The following is a 17,637-nucleotide window of genomic DNA, read 5'->3' as shown; positions in this document are numbered from 1 at the left end:
TATAAAAAACATAAAAAATTTTGGGTAAACAAAAGCATCTTATTTTGAAAATAAATATCATAGCTAAACTCATATCGGTATAATAAGTGCATCAAGCACTAATTAACGAAGTAAAGTTTCAATTTGCAACATGGCATATGAAGTACATATACAAATAAGAAAACTAAACCACCATACTAGATTTCGAAGACTACAAAAAAAATTAACTAACAATGAGATGCCCCAATAAAAATTATTTAATTTCAAGCAATAGCACCTACCGAGAACAAAGTTAATTTAATGTTTTAAAAGGTCATACAAATAGAAACTTGTTTATAACATGAAGAAACATTTTTTTTTTAATTCGTATGAAGAAACATTTTTTTATTATTGGTAATTAATTACACAGGTACCCAAGAGGTTTTGAACTCACAACCTCATCCTCCATATCGCTCTAATGAGGGGAGAAAGAGCCATTTAAGCTAAAACTCATTCACAACTATGAAGAAACTAAATACAATGCACTACCTTGAACTGCAGCATTCCAAGAAGCACTACGAAGTTTTTCCAAAAGCTCTTTTGCTTTTTCAACAGTAGCCATTTTGGTTGCCATGCTTACCTGAAAAATAAATATATTTTAGCAACTCTAATAAAAAATATTGTACTGTTAAATATAACAGAACATACCTCAGCATAATTTTTATAATTGAGAAGGTTAGCCTTTTCCAATCTAAGCTTCAAAGTCTGGTCAATTATTGATGTATTGTCCAGATCTCCACTAGAGGCACGTGTTACATAAGCACGGTAGACTTCTTCACGCAAAGATCGGTTTCGAGCATGTTGCATAACAGCAATAAAACTTGGAGCATCCAACGTTATTACCCAAGGCCCATTCTCAGCAGTCGCATTTTCATGACCCTGGTGAGATACATTATAAATGCATTAAATAAGATAAAGCTAGTTGTAGCAAATTTGAAGAAGGAAACAGAGATTGAATAGCCAAAAGAAAAGGATTACAACAAGGAATACCTTAGACACTGCAGCTTGTGCAGCCATTCCAAGAGCCGTAGCTGGCAATCCATCAATTTCTTTCTTATCTGTAATTAATTTCTCAAACTTCTTTGTGGCATCCAAAACATTTTCATCAAATTTTTGAGATAGCCTTTCCAACTCCTATAAATGAAGTCAAAATGAAAAGTAAGTAAAGGCCAAGCCAAATGGAAAATCAAATCAAAATGAGCAGAATAATCATCACCAATCTTATTTGGTCCAAGTTAATAATTTGACGTCCACTACCAAATTAGAGGAGGATAAGCAGAAAAATTATAGTTTTCTAATAGAATTTAATGTTAGATCCACCCCCACCCTCCTTCTCAATTTAAACAAGAGGAAAGGGGGACAGTAAGGAATGTAGAAAAAGAAGGGCAGAAGAAATAAAGATACCATTTTACAATCTCAAACAAAATATTCATCTATATTTCCAACAAATGCCATGACAATAGCATATCATTTTTTTTTTATAAAACAATAGCATATCATTGTGGTCTATACTATTCAAGTACGAAATCCTAGCATCATGATTAAATACATGTATGTATTTATTTCAAATAAAAATACAAAGGCAACTTCAAGGAAGACAAAAATCAAAGAAACAATCAATGATTTTCAGAAAATATGACCCCTTTCTCTTAGTTTGGAGACAATAATCATACATTTGTTTTGTGATGTAAGACATACTCAACTAACTTCATGTGCATGTATAATATATATATATATATAAAAGATAAGATAAGATACTAGTATTTGGAATCTAAAATTATAAATACAAGAACTGACTACTTGATGCAACAATTGATTTCAAAATGGGAGATTAGCCAAGCATACCTGTTCAATTTTGTTAAATTGATCTCTTTTATCATCTTCAAGAGAAACACCATTAAGAATTGCCTCCTTTATCTGAGCTGCATGCATATAAAGCATCAGAATGCGCAAGTCCAAACCATAACATCTACAAAACATCATACTATAGGCAGCTGTAGATGATGATTTTTCAATAGAAAACTAGGTTATCCAATTGAAGCATCTTAAAAGAAATCATAAAATCATGGAATCAAGTTAAAATAACAGAGGTAGATGGCACAAGTTTACAAAATTGTAATTGCCAAGAGCCTTACAGCTTAGTGGCATTAACTAGTCTCCTTTATAAGAACCAAGGTTTGAATCCACTCTCTCCCACTTGTTGTACAATTGAATTATAAAAAAAAAAAAAAAAAACAGGTTTACAAAATTGTAATCAACATTACAAAAACAAGATGCGTAAGATCTAGTTTAAAATTATATATATATATATATATGGTATGAATTTACAAAAAGTACAAATGCTATTTCGCCAAAACTGACCCTGATGCATTACACCCTTGACAGAAAAATAAAACAAAACCAGAAAATCCTAAAAAGGGTGCCTTTTTTAATGTACAAGTGAAAGTGCTCTACCTAAAAATTTACAACCAAAAGGAATGAAAAACAAAACAAGGTTAAGTGCAGAAACCTCATGAATAATTATGATAAAAGCATTTGACATATACTTACATTCCACAATTCGTTTACGAGCATCACTTAATGTGTTCCAATCAGGGCATTCTTGAATGGCTTTAAACGCATTGTAAAGGGGTTTACTTTGCCCTAACCTCAGCAGAAATTTAACCTTCTCTGGCTGCAAATCACAAGTAAACACATAAGCACTAATCAGTATGAACAGAGTGAAAGAAAAAAAAAAGGCACAAATTCATGGACCTGAAACAAATATAACTAAGTCTAAACAACAATTAACCTGAGAAGAGAGCTAAAGCTCCTGGCCTAGCCACACTAGAACTAAGGAAAATATAGCAAATAAAGTCAATAGACAAATATCGTGTAATGCTCAAGATACCGGAATGTAACAAATTTCCGGCTTAGTCACCCAAGAATCAATCACAAAGGCGAAATTGAAGTTTGTTTATTAAGACAATAGAAAATCCAAGTACATATGCATAAAATGGCGCTTCACACATGAACATAGAGAAAGTTATAGATACCTGGACTTCTTCAATGGCAGCACGGAGCTCAGGAGAATCCTTGACAGCCTTGAGATGATTAACAATGCCCCAGACCACAGTCAACCGGTCTACGATCTTCTCCAATGGCTCAACCAATCTAGGCCATGATGGGTCCACAGTGCGCTCCAATTCCAATAAATCATCCTCCTAAAAAAAAAAAGAAACCCATTACCAAAAAAAAACAAAACTCAAAACCAAACCACAACAAAAATGAATAAAAACAAAAACCCAGAAACCAAAATAGTCCAAAGAGAACATACAAGCTTCTTTAAGAGGGCACGGATCCCGGGGCGAACGTGTTTGGCTTCGACAACATCGAAAGGTGGGAAGTCAAAGTCTTGGAGAAGAGGGTTGCTTTCGATGGATTCTTCCATTGGTAGAGAAGGAGAGAGGGGGGTAGAAGAGCAAGAAAAAGAGGAGTGTGAAAGAAAAGAGGTGGGGTTGGTGATGGTGGATTTGTGCAAGGTTTGGAGGCAGAGAGAGAACGAAGAAGACCAGAGTGGACAGGGATAGGATTTGGGGTATTGTTGTTTGGATAAATATAAGGGAAGTGTACGTTGGTTAGCCTTTAGGAGTGGATGGATCGAGCGAGAGAGGCTTATGCGGGATGCCATTAACATGTTGACTATAAGAAGGACTCTTACACTTGGAATCGCAAAGTACATATATTGCCTCATTTTTTGTTTCGATTTGGTTTGGTTTTTAAAAAAAAAAAAAAACTTTGGTTTCCCTATGCATATTTGTCTCCTTTTCCTGCCTTGGAAACCAATCCTTTTCTCTCTATGGAGTTTGGATGATATTGTGAGACAATCCAAAAAATGTGGTGGCCACTTTTTTGTATGTATATATATGACGTGTGTTACGACGTTGTTCTTGTCTTGTGGGATGTCTTTGATTGATCCGTAGAAGCAAAGAAGCTATTACACGTGTATCAAGTTATCAAAAATACAATATGCTTTTTGGATTTTAAGTCTCAATATAGAGTAAGGGACAGAGGATCTAATTGTAAGTCCCGCGTGTGGAGTTGGATGCTTTTTTTTTGAGAATCAAGTCGGAAGAATTAGATGCAAAGTTAAGTAGTTAACTTTAGTCATGAAAGCATGTTCGACAGCATCTGCTAATTCACAATTTCACACCCAAATTTGATCTACACACTCACTTTTTTTCTATTTTTATTTATTTTTCAAATACACTTTCTCAAGAAACTCTTCTTTCCCTATCACATTTAACTGTTTTTTTTCTTTCATTCTTTTTTATGTTCCTTTTCCAATAATCAACTTTTGTTGGCTCGGACCATCTTGAACTTGGGTCATGTGACTCATGTGTTGGGCCACCCTTCAAAAGGATCATGTGCTAATTCACAATTGATTTTGGAAAAACCATAAAATTTTAATTTTAATTAATAATTTGTTCTCAATGATATGGGCCTGGCTTACTTTCCCTATTCAATTATTCCTTTAAGCCCAATAAACCAGAATTATTATTTCAAGACACAATCAACCAGTAACAAACAATGGCAAACTTAAGCAAATAATTTTTTTTAATATCATGTATTACATACTCATGTATCAAACTCATTATACATGACATGGGAAATCTTAAAAAAGAAAAGTATATCGTCTCTTTGACAAACCCATATTATCTTCTTTAAAAAAAAAAAAAATCAATATTGGAAGAACTTATTTGACACCTAAATTCAAGCCCAAAAGCGGGGGGAAATGATGATGACATGAGAAAAAGAAAAATACTGGACTGGCAGTACGCACAATTCACATTTTCTAACTTGAAGTCTTGCACAGTATGCACACATATTGAAAAAAAGGAAGAAAGAAGGAATAGCTAAGCAGATTCTCATGGTCCATATTATAAAAAATTGAGAAATTTTGGAGCGTTATGTGCCTCCGTCCTTGCCTACACCTAAAGTCTGTCAAGAAAGAATAATGAAAAGATTGAAAATAATTTTTGGGGTGGGGGAACTAATTTTTTTGGGGGCCAACTAGTATATTTTAAAGGCTCAGTAGATTCTCATGGTTCATATTATAAAGAATTGATAAATTTTGGGGGGGTCATGTGCCTCCGCCCTTGTCTACACCTAAAGTCTGTCAAGAAAGAGTCATGAAAAGATTGAAAATGTATAGTTCGAGGGGGGTGGGGGGACTATTTTTTAATGGGAGTCAACTAGTATATTTTAAGGGTCCAGCAGATTTTCATGGTTTATATTATACAGAATTAAGAAATTTTGGGGGATCATGTGCTTCAGCCCGTTCCTACACGGCTACACCTAAAGTCTGTCTAGAAAGAGTTACGAAAAGACTGAAAATAGTTTGGACAATTTTATCACACTTAAATTTCTTCAGCAAAGATGCATAGGATTTAAATCCCAACTTCACCTTTTTAACTATTGAATTATCAACACCTGTTTTATCATTTATGTGTTTATGTTTCCTCTTCCTGAGGGTTTTTTATTATTATATTTTTTGATCAACGTGTCTGATTCCAAATTCCGTCCACATATCTAAATGCATAAACATATTTTCAATGGCACCCCATTGTAGGCAATACCAGTTGAAACCCCATCACTCACCAAGGGGAAAGAGCTGAACGAATTTGCATCAATTACCATCACCATTTTGTACGCTCCAATAAACGGACTGGGACCTCTTTTGCATGATGTTCGCATGGGTAGTTCAATTTAGTTTGTTTCTCAGGAAAGCATTGCATTCCATGAATTTTTTTTTTTTTTTTGTAACTATATAACTTTTGTTCATGTGTTCTGTGCCAGCAAATAAACGAACTAGATTAGCAGTCTAGCACCCAGGTGCATCTAAACTCGAATAGCATCAAAATAACAACGTTAATGTATACTAGATTTGTCGTCTTCTTTTTCTTTTTCTTTTTTTAATTCATTCAAAATGATTAGGCAAATAGAAATTTCTCTACTGCCTGATTTTCCTGTCGGCAACATCCTTACAGTTACCAAACCTAGGAAGCAAAAAAAAAAAAAAAAAAAAAAAAAGAACAAATAATAGAGGAAGAAGGTAGTATTGCTACGAACTGAAAGCTGGAGCAAGTTCTATATTGTCTGCATCCCTAATCCTAGGCTTTGACTGATCATGAAAATATATTCCAGCTTGATTGAATAATGCAAGTAAATGCAGTAACTCCTTGTTACACAGCTTTGAAGGCCTCTTAGCTTCAAAACCACCTGATTTTAGAACTCCTATGATCTTGTCCTTGAACACACTCATTTGTGTCTCTGAGCAAGAAGATGAATAACAGTCTACTTCATCACTATCCACTTCATCATCATCATCAGCAGCAGCAGCATTATTGCTGCAGTCATAATTGTCATCATTGTTAGCACTTTCAGTTGAGCAAGTTGTTCTGGACAGTCTCAACAACTCCAACACCTTCCTTTTCCCCTTAAATGTAGCACCCAGCGTCTTATTTTTCTTACAAAAACAGGTTCTCGTGAAAGCCAACCACTCATCCAGATTCACATCAGGAATTTCAGCTTTGGGACGGATAATAACCACGGAGGAATCAACCTTTGGACATGGAACGAAGTCCCTTTTGCTTACATCCATGACAAACTCCACATCAGCCACCAGCTTCACATTTACCGCCAAGCGATTGAACTCTGAATCACCAGGATTAGCCAACAGTCTCCGCGCAAACTCTTTTTGAAGGAGAAGCGTGGCGCTCCTAAATGGTTTATCCCCATATACCAACTTAGCCACCAAAGGCGAAGATATTCCATATGGAATGTTGGCCACCACAAGATCAAATTGAGGAAACACAGTCCTTAACGCATCTTTACATATAACCTGCAAAACACATATGCAAATGCAGCTCATTCCCAATAATTGACTCGTGCACAAGCTCAAAACTTTAAGCTAGGTGTTGGAATTCTTCCACAATCCAAAACTTCTATGATGAATGATTGCTCAACACAGAGAAGTGAAATGCAGAGCAAGAAGTGAGAATGTGAAAAATGAATTCCTCATTTCGTATATTAGCTTACATTGTTCTTTATATACAAGATACAAAAGAGTAAAGCTGTAACAGAAAAACAACTAACTAATACTAACTACACAGGTGCCAGCTTCTATACACGTGGCAGCAGACTGAAGTATTAAAGGCTACTAAACTACAAGTCGTTTACAACAGAGTTTCTACAAGTCTGTATAAACTACAAGTCGTTTACAACAGAGTTAAATACCAAACTAAACTAAAACAATCTTCAACACTAGGCATTTCATCGAACATGTAATAGACATGCTAACTTACAGTGAGTTGATCTTCAAACCCCTTCTCGGCAACGCGTTTGTGGAGAATCTCAACCATTCGTTTATCGATTTCGACAGCAACAACCTTCCTGGCAGCTTGTAGAAGCCTCAGCGTGAGATTCCCGGTACCGGGTCCGATCTCAAGGACCGTATCAGTGGGTTTTATATGGGATTTTCGGACAATGGAGTCAAGGACTCGTGGGTTAGTGAGGATGTGCTGGCCCTTGCTCTTGTATAGATGTAAAGGCGCACCTTCATTGTCCTCTCTTCTATGAATGTTGTCGTCGTTGTCGCTCTTGGGATGGCAACGACTACTGGATCTTGCATTGAGTTGACGGAGTGAGAGTGTGAGCTGAGTGGGAACGAACCTGGTATTGGAAAGGGACTTTGGGAAGCGATGCATGTGTAAATCCTTTCAATGCTCTATTTGGTATTAACCGTTTCTTTACATTTGAAATTCAGTTAGCTGGGAGTTTCTTTCGTCTGTTTATAGGTTGGATCAATGTCGTTTTTGGTTTCTGACTATGAAGATTGTCAACGGTTAATTAATGATGAGGTCCGACTTCGGTCGGCAGGTTTAATGGATTTTAAGTTCTGTAAACTCGAAAGTCTCAATTTCATTCAATACATTATTGGTTTATGAATTTTTGAAATATCTTATGGATAAAGAATGGAATAATCATTTTTTTTTTTTTTTCGAGAAGGAAGAATGGAATAATCTCGTTAAAGATTAAAGAGAAATATTAATGAATGTCCTTAGGACATTAGGTTTTTTTTTTAGAATCCTTAGGGCATTAGTTAATAATCCATATAAAGAAAATTTTTATGGGAAATAAAAAAAACAATTAATATTTTGACAGTTTTTTTCATTCCCTAATAAAAGTGGTGTTAAAACTTTCTTTAAAATGATTGTTAACCAATGCCCTAAAGGCACTCATTAATATGACCTAAGATTAAAACACTGCTTTCTCAGACTAAAAATAATTTATAATATTACCATTTTGCCTTTGAATAAGTTTAGGGGAACAATTTTTTTACAATTAAGTTTGGCATTTTTATTTGTCTCTCTACGCACAAAACAAATTTGTAAGTGTTTTTTAAAAGCATTTTTTTAGGGTTTTTATTAAAATATATATATGGCATTAATTTTATGATAACAATGCAGGGAAATCCCTTGGCAATATCCAATATAATTACTTAATTAAACATGAACTCTAGCATGCTTGCACTTGTGTTATATCTCATGGAACCCCATCACGTGCCATTAAGGCCAACCGAACCCCTATTAGCATCTCCTTGGGCGAAATCCTAAAGGGAATCCTTGGACACATAGACCCGGTTTGGATAGCACGGTTAGTTACTTAATTCAGCGTTTCACGTTTTGCACTGAGGGACCCACGCGCACTAGCTGGAGAGGAAACACAGGTCTGAAAACACAAGTTTTTTTTTTGCCGGTTTTGTTGACTTTTGAGAGACAAAAATCACTGTGCGCATACTGTGCGTGCACTGTTCACATACTGTTCATGCATTGTTCACGCACTGTTCATGCACTGTTCACACAATATTTAATATTAAAAGTGGGTCCCACAATACTATTCACACATTTAAAAATTATTTTGCTACAGTGTTTTCAGCAACAATCAGTTTTTATCAACTTTCAGCAACAATAAGTGCTATCCTAACGGACCCATAATATTGATCTCCTTGGTTTGGTTCTTGGATAATGTCCAGAGAAAGCTAACTGTTGTCTCTGTATTTATTGTTATCACCTACTGATAGTCACGATGCATTTAATGCTGAATGACCCATTTAAACGGTAGGGATAGTAGGATTAGCCCTATACCTATCCCTTCACTCTCACAAAAATAGGGGAGGTGGATAGAATCATCCTCCCAACCCCAATTTCTAGGGGAAAGAACTCGAGTCTCCTCTATAAATACCCTCCTACCAAGTTCAAGGGGGAGGCAGAAAGGGAAAGAGTGATCAACCTAGCAATAGACTTAAGAGATGTTAGTGTTTGAGCAATGTCCCTTAGTGAAAGGAGAGACACCTTAGTGTTCCAATTGTTTCTCTAACGAGATCGCTATTTCTAGATTTTAATGTGGTTCTCCTAAGTTAATACACATTGTGTTGAGTTAAATAATTAGGGCTCGTTTGGTTTGGCCATGACTCAGTTTTCATAACTTAATACTCATAACTTGTAATTCAAACTCAAAACCCATAACTCATAACCCAAACCTCACTTTATCTTAAAAACTCCAAAATTATTGTTTGGTCACATAACTCACTTTTTGCCACCATAACTCATATTTCAGAAACTGAAAACACCAAAATTCTGTTTTCAGTTTCTATCATCCATCACTCAAATTTTTGAGTTTTGAGTGACGGAAACATAGCTAAAAAACCAAGCCAAACAAAATTTTTTCGGTGGGACTCACACGTTTTGGAAACTTAGTGATAAAAACTTAGTGATATCACTCAAAATCATGGTAATCCAAACAAGCCCTTATCGACTACAATTAATCTTTACCGTTAGGCCAAAATACTAATGAGTTTCTTTTTGGTATAGGCAAGATTGAACACGTCCTTTTTTTGGCAACAAAATACTTTAACAAGTGATATTTCTAGTTGTTAAATTGACATATCACCTCAACAAATCCTCTTGGTAAAAGTCCCTGCAACTTTTGTCACCAAAGGGCTCTGCTGAGGGGGTTTATGAATGTAAATTTTCAATTGTGAAAGAGCATATCAGAGTTTGCCTTAACTAAATACATCACATGGATAAAGAAATAGCTGCATTTCAGATCAAGGCTAGTTTGTGACATTGCAAAGCCTCAGTTAATATGTTTATATACGATTCATGAATATCCAGATCAAGGTTTGATGGACTTATACATTAAGGCTCTAAATACGTATCCTTGACATATGGTCCTTCCCTTTGTCAACTAGGAAATCTCTCTTGATTTTTGCTTATACTGCCTGTTCCCAGAAAAAAGAATGCGCAGTTAGAACAAAACTGAAACTATATATAAACAGAACATGATGTGATCTGCCATCTACCTCATAAGTAACAATCAAAAGGATATTAAACAAAGACACTACAAAGATGTAGATAATGGAAGAGCAGAGTAAAGCATTACTTTCTACTTTTAGGTATCACTCAACTGACTCAAGTTCAAATGTATCAAACGCTATTTTGGGGCCCTGGAAATATGTTATATTAGCCCTCTAATGTGTAGAATATCTGCATGTATAGATCATTCTTACAAATAATGTCATAATTACCTTTTCATTTTTATATTATCAACGATGCTTTGAAGCCCAAGGACATATTTCACATTAAAATGAACATTTTTCGAAGGTAATCCTATCTACGACTCTCCATTGTTCTTCTCTGCATGTACTCAAGTACACAACACTCCTATGGACACATCCCAATGAACATAAAACTATGCCCCAGCCACAGAACCTGTGAGAGTCGCTGAACTTAACACCATGTTTGTCCCATAGGAGGTCCTATTTTCAGTCTCTTAATCATCAGTCAGATTGTCTAATATTAGTTACATTCTTTAAAATTCTACCATTTTGTTATTGATAGATTATTCTCAATTAAAAAAGGTACAAACAAAAAATATGATTTAACCCTATTACAGTGGCCTCGTAAGCACGAATGCAAGACTCTAAAGATAATCAGGTGATAAGTTACCTAACACAACAGGATTTCTTTCTCAGTCCTTGTACTTCATGGATTCTTTCTCAAACCCTACTGTAGGAAATTGCTTTGCATATGCCTCAACCTCATGGCGGAGCTTTGTGATCTCAGATTGGAAGTGAGGAGCAGACTGTACAGCCAAGAAGTCCTTCAACTTTGTTCCTGGTTTTTACACCACAATTAACCCTATATAAGCAGGATTCAAGCGCCTAGATTTTCCCCACACCAACCATTACAAACACAAGCACGTGTACATGTCCATATGACTGGTGATCAGACAAACACAAGACCAAGAAGCATGAACTTTAAATATCAAAGATACCTTTGGTTTCTGCCTTGATCTTGACCGCCAACTTCACAGAAGCGTCAAAGAATTCTGCTACCTTAGCAAAATCCTCTTCAACAAATCCCCTAGAAGTAAGAGCCGGGGTTCCTGAAGTTCACAAGAATTCATCAGGTTAAATCATTAAGCAATAATTAAAGAAGTACAATCTGATAAATGAAAAGCCTTTACCCATCCTGATGCCACCAGGAACCATGGCAGATACATCTCCAGGAACAGTATTTTTGTTGGCTGCAATGTGAACAGATTCCAAGACCTTTTCAACTCTGGAGCCATCAATACCCTGTACACAGAGAAATTAATAACAGTTGGGTTAATTATTCATCCTACGTCTATCTGAGAGAGTTGACGTTTTTAATGCATTCTGCCAGGACACTTGGTATTGTCTTTTAACCAAAATTCAGTAGCAGATTAATTTCAAAGTTGTTGTCTAATGTAAAGCACAACTAATTGGTAGTGTTGGTGATTTCATAAGACACAAATTTTAGTATCGAAGCTTCTCTAGAAAAGTCAAGAGATTAAAAAGAAAAAGAAAAAAAAAGGTTGCCTTGGTTACCTTGTTCTTTAAATTCACCAAAACAAGGTGGTTCTCAGTACCACCAGAAACTATTTCATAACCCTTCTCAACCAGAGTCTGCAAAATTTCAACAATAAAATAATAGAAGCAAATTAATTAGACCCATCCATTGATGAGAGAACATCATATTAATTACAAAATCCAATGTAAGTCAACAAGGTAAAGTTGTATTTACAAAATTTTGATTCAAGCATAAGTTTTGCTATATCTCATAAATATTATACCTGTGCAAATCTTGAGCAATTGCTGAGAACTTGCTCTTGATAGGCTCTGTATTCTGGAGTTGTAGCCTACATCCAGACAGATTAAGAAAATAAGAAGTGTGATTTTGAAAATATTGAAAAGAGCCCGAGTGATGGACAAACTAATTTTATATATATATATTTTACCTCCCCTCCCAAAAAATAAAAGTGGGGTGGGATGGTCCTAAAAATTTCTTTTTAAGCACATCTATTAAAGTATTTTGATTTTTTTTTCCAACCAATTTGGCACTTCCACTCTCATTCTGCGAATCTCATAAAATGTACCATAAGTTTCAGGCAAAACACTATTCATGCAATAATGCCTTTGCACCAGCATGTATAAACTACCCCATCAAACAATATGAACCTAGTACCATTTAGAATGTGCAATAAAGGGAAAAAAAAAGAAAAAAAGAAGAAGAAGAAATACCAGAACTCACTTTGTTGGGAACTTCAACATTCAAAACCAATTTAATGTCCACTATAGTATACATTACTATGAAACAACCTCTTTTGGGGGTGTGGTCACAATGCAACCCAAAAAACCTCAATTCTAATAAAAATTGTAAGTGGTGTGGATTCCTTTCTGCTGCAAATAATTGGAACAAAATCTACTATTATGGAAATAATTAAATGATGACAATCTTATTAGCTGCCAACCTGTTTCAATGCAACTGCTAAACCAGAAATTGTGTGGTTATGTGGGCCACCTTGAAGTCCAGGAAATACAGCCTGATTTATTTTGTCTTCATAATCATATAATACCTTCAGGAAAAGCAAAAAGTATAAACTTTTGATTTATTTCATAAAATTTATCACAATATTAGGGGAAAAGTAAATTATAATAAGTAAAAAATGGGGTCGACATGGCAAGAACAAATATACCTCTTTCCCTTGTTTGTTAATCTCTTTTACCCCCTTCCTGAAGAAAATCATTGCTCCACGTGGGCCACGAAGTGACTTGTGAGTTGTGGTGGTCACTACATCCGCATACTCAAAAGGAGATGGGATGACACCAGCTGCCACCAGCCCGCTAATGTGTGCCATATCTGCTAACAATATAGCTTTCTGTTTGTCACAGACCTATCAAATAGCAAAAAAATGTTACCTTGGATTCTCAAGACAATCATTAGCTAAAAACCATATACACTAATGCACGATAATTTCTTGATAGAGATCAATATATTACCTTACGAATACGTGCATAATCATATAGCCGTGCATAAGCACTAGCACCAGCTACTATCAACTTTGGTCTGAATAGTGTGGCACTTTTCTCCAACTGTGATTCACATTTTTTCATGTTACACAATTTACACTTACACATAGTTATGGGGGATTTGAAAATAATTAAGGGAGTTGGGCTGCAAAGCTACCTGGTCATAGTCAATATAGCCAGTGCTCTCATCCAATCGATATGGCATTGTCTCAAAATATATAGAGACTGCAGATATCTTTTTGGTGTCAGTCTGCACAGCAGCAAAAGAAACAATGTAAGGTTATAAGACAAGCCAAAAATAGTGTCACAAACAAGGAGAGTTAATCAAAATTTGTTACAAGACAAAAGACTAAATCCACTTTAAAGTTCAAAACTCAACAAGATTAAATTTTATGATCATCGTACGCCACACAGCTATGACGACTTCCCAAATAAAAGAAATGTTACTGAAATTTGGGGAAATGATGCCTACTGATCTTCAAGGGAGATAAAATCCAAATTCATTTATATGAAAGCTGTAAATACCTGATATCCATGGGATAGATGCCCACCATGAGGAAGATCAAGTGCCATGATTCGATCATGAGGTTTTAACAACGCAGTGTAAACTTGAAAATTGGCTGGAGAGCCAGATAGAGGCTGCACATTCACTACAACGACAAAGGTGATATGAATTTAGGAGAACTTGTTAGCCATCACATACTAAGAAAAGTCAATCCCATTAAACTTCCTATTAAGCAACTGTCCAATAACACATCTCCGTTTGCCACCAAACCTAAAATTTAGTAAGTTACTTCTTATCATGTCCATGAGACATGAGAACGGGTAATTTCATGTAAAATGCCATCCCTAAACATAGTTACAGCTAACCATTTATTTGATTCAGAAAGGTTTTGAGACAAATTTCATGTGATGTATCAGCAAGAACAGTAGCACATATTTACCTCCCCATTTTGCTGGATCCAACCGAAATGCTTCCAGAGCACGCTTCTGGCATAAGGATTCTGCCATGTCAATGTACCTGAAATGTGAGGGAGTTCCATGCTTATCTGTGTCAAAATTTAACCGAGAAGTTCAAAAATAAAAAAATTTAAAGGGGTCAACAACATGCTAATCACGATCACATCCATGACAAGCACAAGCAAGAGATGAAGAAGACTCCACGTACTCATTTCCTCCATAGTATCTAGCACCAGGATACCCTTCGCTGTATTTGTTAGTCATGACGGATCCAACTGCTTGCATTACAGAGACAGAAGTGAAGTTCTCTGAGGGAATGAGTTCTAGCCCCTTTACCAACACAATAATGAATTCCAATAAGATATTAGATTACACAATAAACTGTACTTACACATTCGTCAATAGCAAAACCCCTAATCCTTCATCTATCACCTAGAGTATGAAAGAAAAGAAAAAATTTAATTCTATTCTTAAATTTGTCCATAAACCTAATAAAACTATGTGGCTTAGTTGAATTTGGTTTTTCACACTACTTTACAAGAGAAAATAAATAGATTCTAAATTATGTTCTCACATAAAGGGTACAAAAAACTAAGAATTTATTAACTTTTTAAATGAATTACACAAAACACAGCACAAAACACATAGTTTCACCCCTCCAAAAAAAAAAAAAAAAAAACGTCAGGTATTGTGCTGGCAAATCCATGACAATGTAGGTCTTGATTGAGTTGTAACATTGTAAATCAAGTTCAAGACCAAGTCTAAAGATTCAGCTCAAGATAAAGGCAATTGCAGTTTTTTCTTGATTCTATCTCAATCGACTCGTAAATAAGCCTCTTTCGAGGATCGGGAAACCTAAGCCTTATCAAGCTGACAAGCCCATTTAGTCAGTTGTTAAGTAGGACTTTGTGCCCTACATGCTAAACCATATAAGAGCACATAATAGTTGATGAAAATAGAGGTTTAGACAGCTTGTGCCGTGTACTACAAAAGAGAAAACCCTAAACCTAATTTCACCAATATGTGAGTTCATAATTCAAACCTCAAGAGGAAGCTTTTGTTTGTCGATCAAGGCAAAAGCTACAGTGTTTTACCTATTGTAAAACAGAGAAGAGTTTTCAAGGTGGTCATTGAAGTCACAGATGCATTTCTTGCTAGAGATTCCAGATAAGAAGAGTCCAAGTAGCTTGGAGCAGTGTGGGGTCACATATGTAAGTACTACTAGCAAGGGTAGCAATCAGTTGTATAAATTTCAATTCTATTGGGTTGGTGATAACGTTTTTTCCATTAGAATTGTCCATTGGTTTTTCAGTCCGTAAACAAATTGCCTGTGTTGTTTATTTTTCTGCACTTTACATTATTTGGTGATATGTTTACCGGAGTTTGAATTAAAATCAACCTCAAATGTATGAGTTGTTTGGAACAATTACTCCTAATCAAACTAACAAATGAGCCCAACATGTCCAAAGATTAACAGAGAATGAGTAAGTGTACCTTCCATTGTCTAGCTTTCTCTAGCTCTATAATGTTCGCGATCTCGGGATCAACAGCCTCCAGGGGAGCATTCAATTGCTTCGGCCACTGTATTAAAATAAAAAAAAGAAAAGACTAGTAAGGGATAAGTAATAGTAAAACCAAAAAAAAAAAAAAAAACAGAGCAAAGTAGGAAATGCAGTGAACACGTAGATGTGTAATAAAACATAAATAAAAGTACATATATAATAAGGCTATGGTGGAGTGGAACTGGAGAATAAAGAAATAAGCTTACAGTGACACGGGTTTTTTCCTTCTCGTACACAGCCTCGTTAGGCAAAGATGACTATCAATTATGAAACAAAACCAACGACAATAAGTTGGAAGAAAGTTAATGTTTAGGAACACAAAGAAAGAAAGAAAGAAAGAGAGAAAGAGAACCATGTAATAGAGGGAACCGCCATTGAAGATAGGGCGAATCGGCTTGTCAATGGATGAGGCAAGCCTGCGAAGCGCCATTGCCATTGCCATCTCTCTCTCTCTCTCTCTCTCTCTCTAAAAGCTCTCTATCTCGCTTTGTTAATGTATCGTTTTGTGTGTGTGTGTGTGTGTGTGTGTGTGTGTGGTATATGGGGGTGGTGAGATTTTGGCTTGGGATTTGTCGCTGCTTGAGGTTTGGTTTTGGTGGTTGCTGATGTATTCGTTATCCCACTCTCTGTCTCTGGTTCCTCCTAGCTTCACAAACAGAGCATAGGCACCAGGGGCCCCACCATATCTATTTCCTTCACCTTCCTCTCATAACATGAATTTTTGTGATTAATGGACTTGATCAATTAGACAAAGTTTTACTCCAAATGACAATTTTGATAATCTATAAAATTAAAATGGAGATAGTTCATTTGACCCTTAAAATTACATGGTGCAACGACATTTAAATATACAAAATTTTTTTTTTTTTGGTGCTAATCTTAAATATACAAAACTTCTTTTTAAATTGATTTTTATTTGGAGAAGATTCTGTCATTCATTAGATTAACCCGCGTGGCCAAGGGTGTGAATTCCCTGTTACAAAAAAAATTATGAACTTCAAACACATAACAATCTTGTTATTTCTTGGTTTGATATATATATATTGAATTGCGGATTCTCTACAATACTGTTTGGATGGCTTGTGTTCCCTATCTCTAGATGTTAGATAAGTTGTGTTGATATGGGTGTCAAATAGCTTAATAATACATAAACTCCATAAGAAATTTGCCAGATGGAGATGGTTTAAAGTGAGGGGAAAAGACTTCCTCTTATTGATGAATAAAAACAAAAATTCCAGTTCTAATAATAACAAAAGATAATCAAAATTTGAATTATGATGGTACCTTTTTATTTATACTTAGTACTTACTATTGTAAACAAATAAACAAAAATCAAATTTTGTATGTTTCAGGGTTCATTTTAATGGATTTTTTTAGCCAAAATTATATGTATAAGATCACTTGCACGGTAAAATGACATAGTAAGTTATTTTAATCTTGTGCTTTAAGAGTCTTGCATTTTAAATTATACTATATCAGTAAAATTCTTTTATAATTGTTATTCCAGGAGCAATTATATAATTTGATCGTATTCATTAATTTGAGCATATATTGATGCTTTGTTGAAGGTCAAAAGTGATCAAGAGCTTGAATAAACACTTAAATCCAAGCATAAGTTCTAAACTTATTGTGGATTTCACTTAATTCAACTTGTAAAAT

At 35.3% G+C, this 17,637-nt stretch overlaps 3 protein-coding genes across 3 annotated transcripts; all 3 read right to left on the bottom strand.

Annotated features, from left to right (window-relative positions):
* Positions 1-463: 463 nt before the first annotated feature.
* On the bottom strand, positions 464-3,784 carry LOC136065130 (organellar oligopeptidase A, chloroplastic/mitochondrial-like). The gene is made up of 7 exons (XM_065767887.1): positions 3,335-3,784; positions 3,054-3,221; positions 2,569-2,692; positions 1,864-1,940; positions 1,009-1,152; positions 667-897; positions 464-598 (listed from the first exon to the last, which is right to left on the bottom strand). Exons 1-7 carry the CDS (start codon positions 3,749-3,751, stop codon positions 479-481), a joined length of 1,281 nt encoding a protein of 426 aa, XP_065623959.1. The 5' UTR covers positions 3,752-3,784; the 3' UTR covers positions 464-478.
* Positions 3,785-6,100: 2,316 nt separating this feature from the next.
* Positions 6,101-7,991, bottom strand: LOC111992123 (ribosomal RNA small subunit methyltransferase, mitochondrial). The gene is made up of 2 exons (XM_024023941.2): positions 7,365-7,991; positions 6,101-6,901 (listed from the first exon to the last, which is right to left on the bottom strand). The coding sequence occupies exons 1-2, from the start codon at positions 7,764-7,766 to the stop codon at positions 6,122-6,124; spliced, it is 1,182 nt and encodes a 393-aa protein (XP_023879709.2). The 5' UTR covers positions 7,767-7,991; the 3' UTR covers positions 6,101-6,121.
* A 2,150-nt stretch (positions 7,992-10,141) lies between these two features.
* Positions 10,142-16,673, bottom strand: LOC111992070 (serine hydroxymethyltransferase, mitochondrial). Its single transcript, XM_065767896.1, has 16 exons — positions 16,331-16,673; positions 16,185-16,235; positions 15,911-15,997; positions 14,625-14,746; positions 14,401-14,477; positions 13,982-14,106; positions 13,614-13,706; positions 13,427-13,519; positions 13,123-13,320; positions 12,898-13,002; positions 12,220-12,285; positions 11,975-12,052; positions 11,590-11,701; positions 11,398-11,508; positions 11,070-11,237; positions 10,142-10,342 (listed from the first exon to the last, which is right to left on the bottom strand). Exons 1-15 carry the CDS (start codon positions 16,418-16,420, stop codon positions 11,092-11,094), a joined length of 1,554 nt encoding a protein of 517 aa, XP_065623968.1. The 5' UTR covers positions 16,421-16,673; the 3' UTR covers positions 10,142-10,342; positions 11,070-11,091.
* Between the last annotated feature and the right edge of the window lie 964 nt (positions 16,674-17,637).

The sequence above is a fragment of the Quercus suber genome, unplaced genomic scaffold (assembly GCF_002906115.3).
Source record: "Quercus suber isolate HL8 unplaced genomic scaffold, Cork oak 2.0 scaffold_858, whole genome shotgun sequence".
In the NCBI taxonomy this organism is placed as follows: domain Eukaryota; kingdom Viridiplantae; phylum Streptophyta; class Magnoliopsida; order Fagales; family Fagaceae; genus Quercus; species Quercus suber.
This window is presented reverse-complemented; position numbering and strand designations above follow the sequence as displayed.

Bases quoted from the DNA above. Each gene is read 5' to 3' on its own strand.
- LOC136065130 (XM_065767887.1), bottom strand. From the start codon at position 3,751: ATGAGGCAATATATGTACTTTGCGATTCCAAGTGTAAGAGTCCTTCTT. The intron at 1,941-2,568 runs GTAAGTATATGT...ATATGCATGCAG, and splicing joins TCGTAAACGAATTGTGGAAT to CTCAGATAAAGGAGGCAATT. The intron at 898-1,008 runs GTATTCCTTGTT...GTATCTCACCAG, and splicing joins CACAAGCTGCAGTGTCTAAG to GGTCATGAAAATGCGACTGC.
- LOC111992123 (XM_024023941.2), bottom strand. From the start codon at position 7,766: ATGCATCGCTTCCCAAAGTCCCTTTCCAATACCAGGTTCGTTCCCACT. The intron at 6,902-7,364 runs GTAAGTTAGCAT...TGTGTTTTGCAG, and splicing joins GGTTTGAAGATCAACTCACT to GTTATATGTAAAGATGCGTT.
- LOC111992070 (XM_065767896.1), bottom strand. From the start codon at position 16,420: ATGGCAATGGCAATGGCGCTTCGCAGGCTTGCCTCATCCATTGACAAG. The intron at 13,321-13,426 runs GTAATATATTGA...GCTATTTGATAG, and splicing joins ATTATGCACGTATTCGTAAG to GTCTGTGACAAACAGAAAGC. The intron at 11,702-11,974 runs GTAACCAAGGCA...CTCTGTGTACAG, and splicing joins TGGTGAATTTAAAGAACAAG to GGTATTGATGGCTCCAGAGT.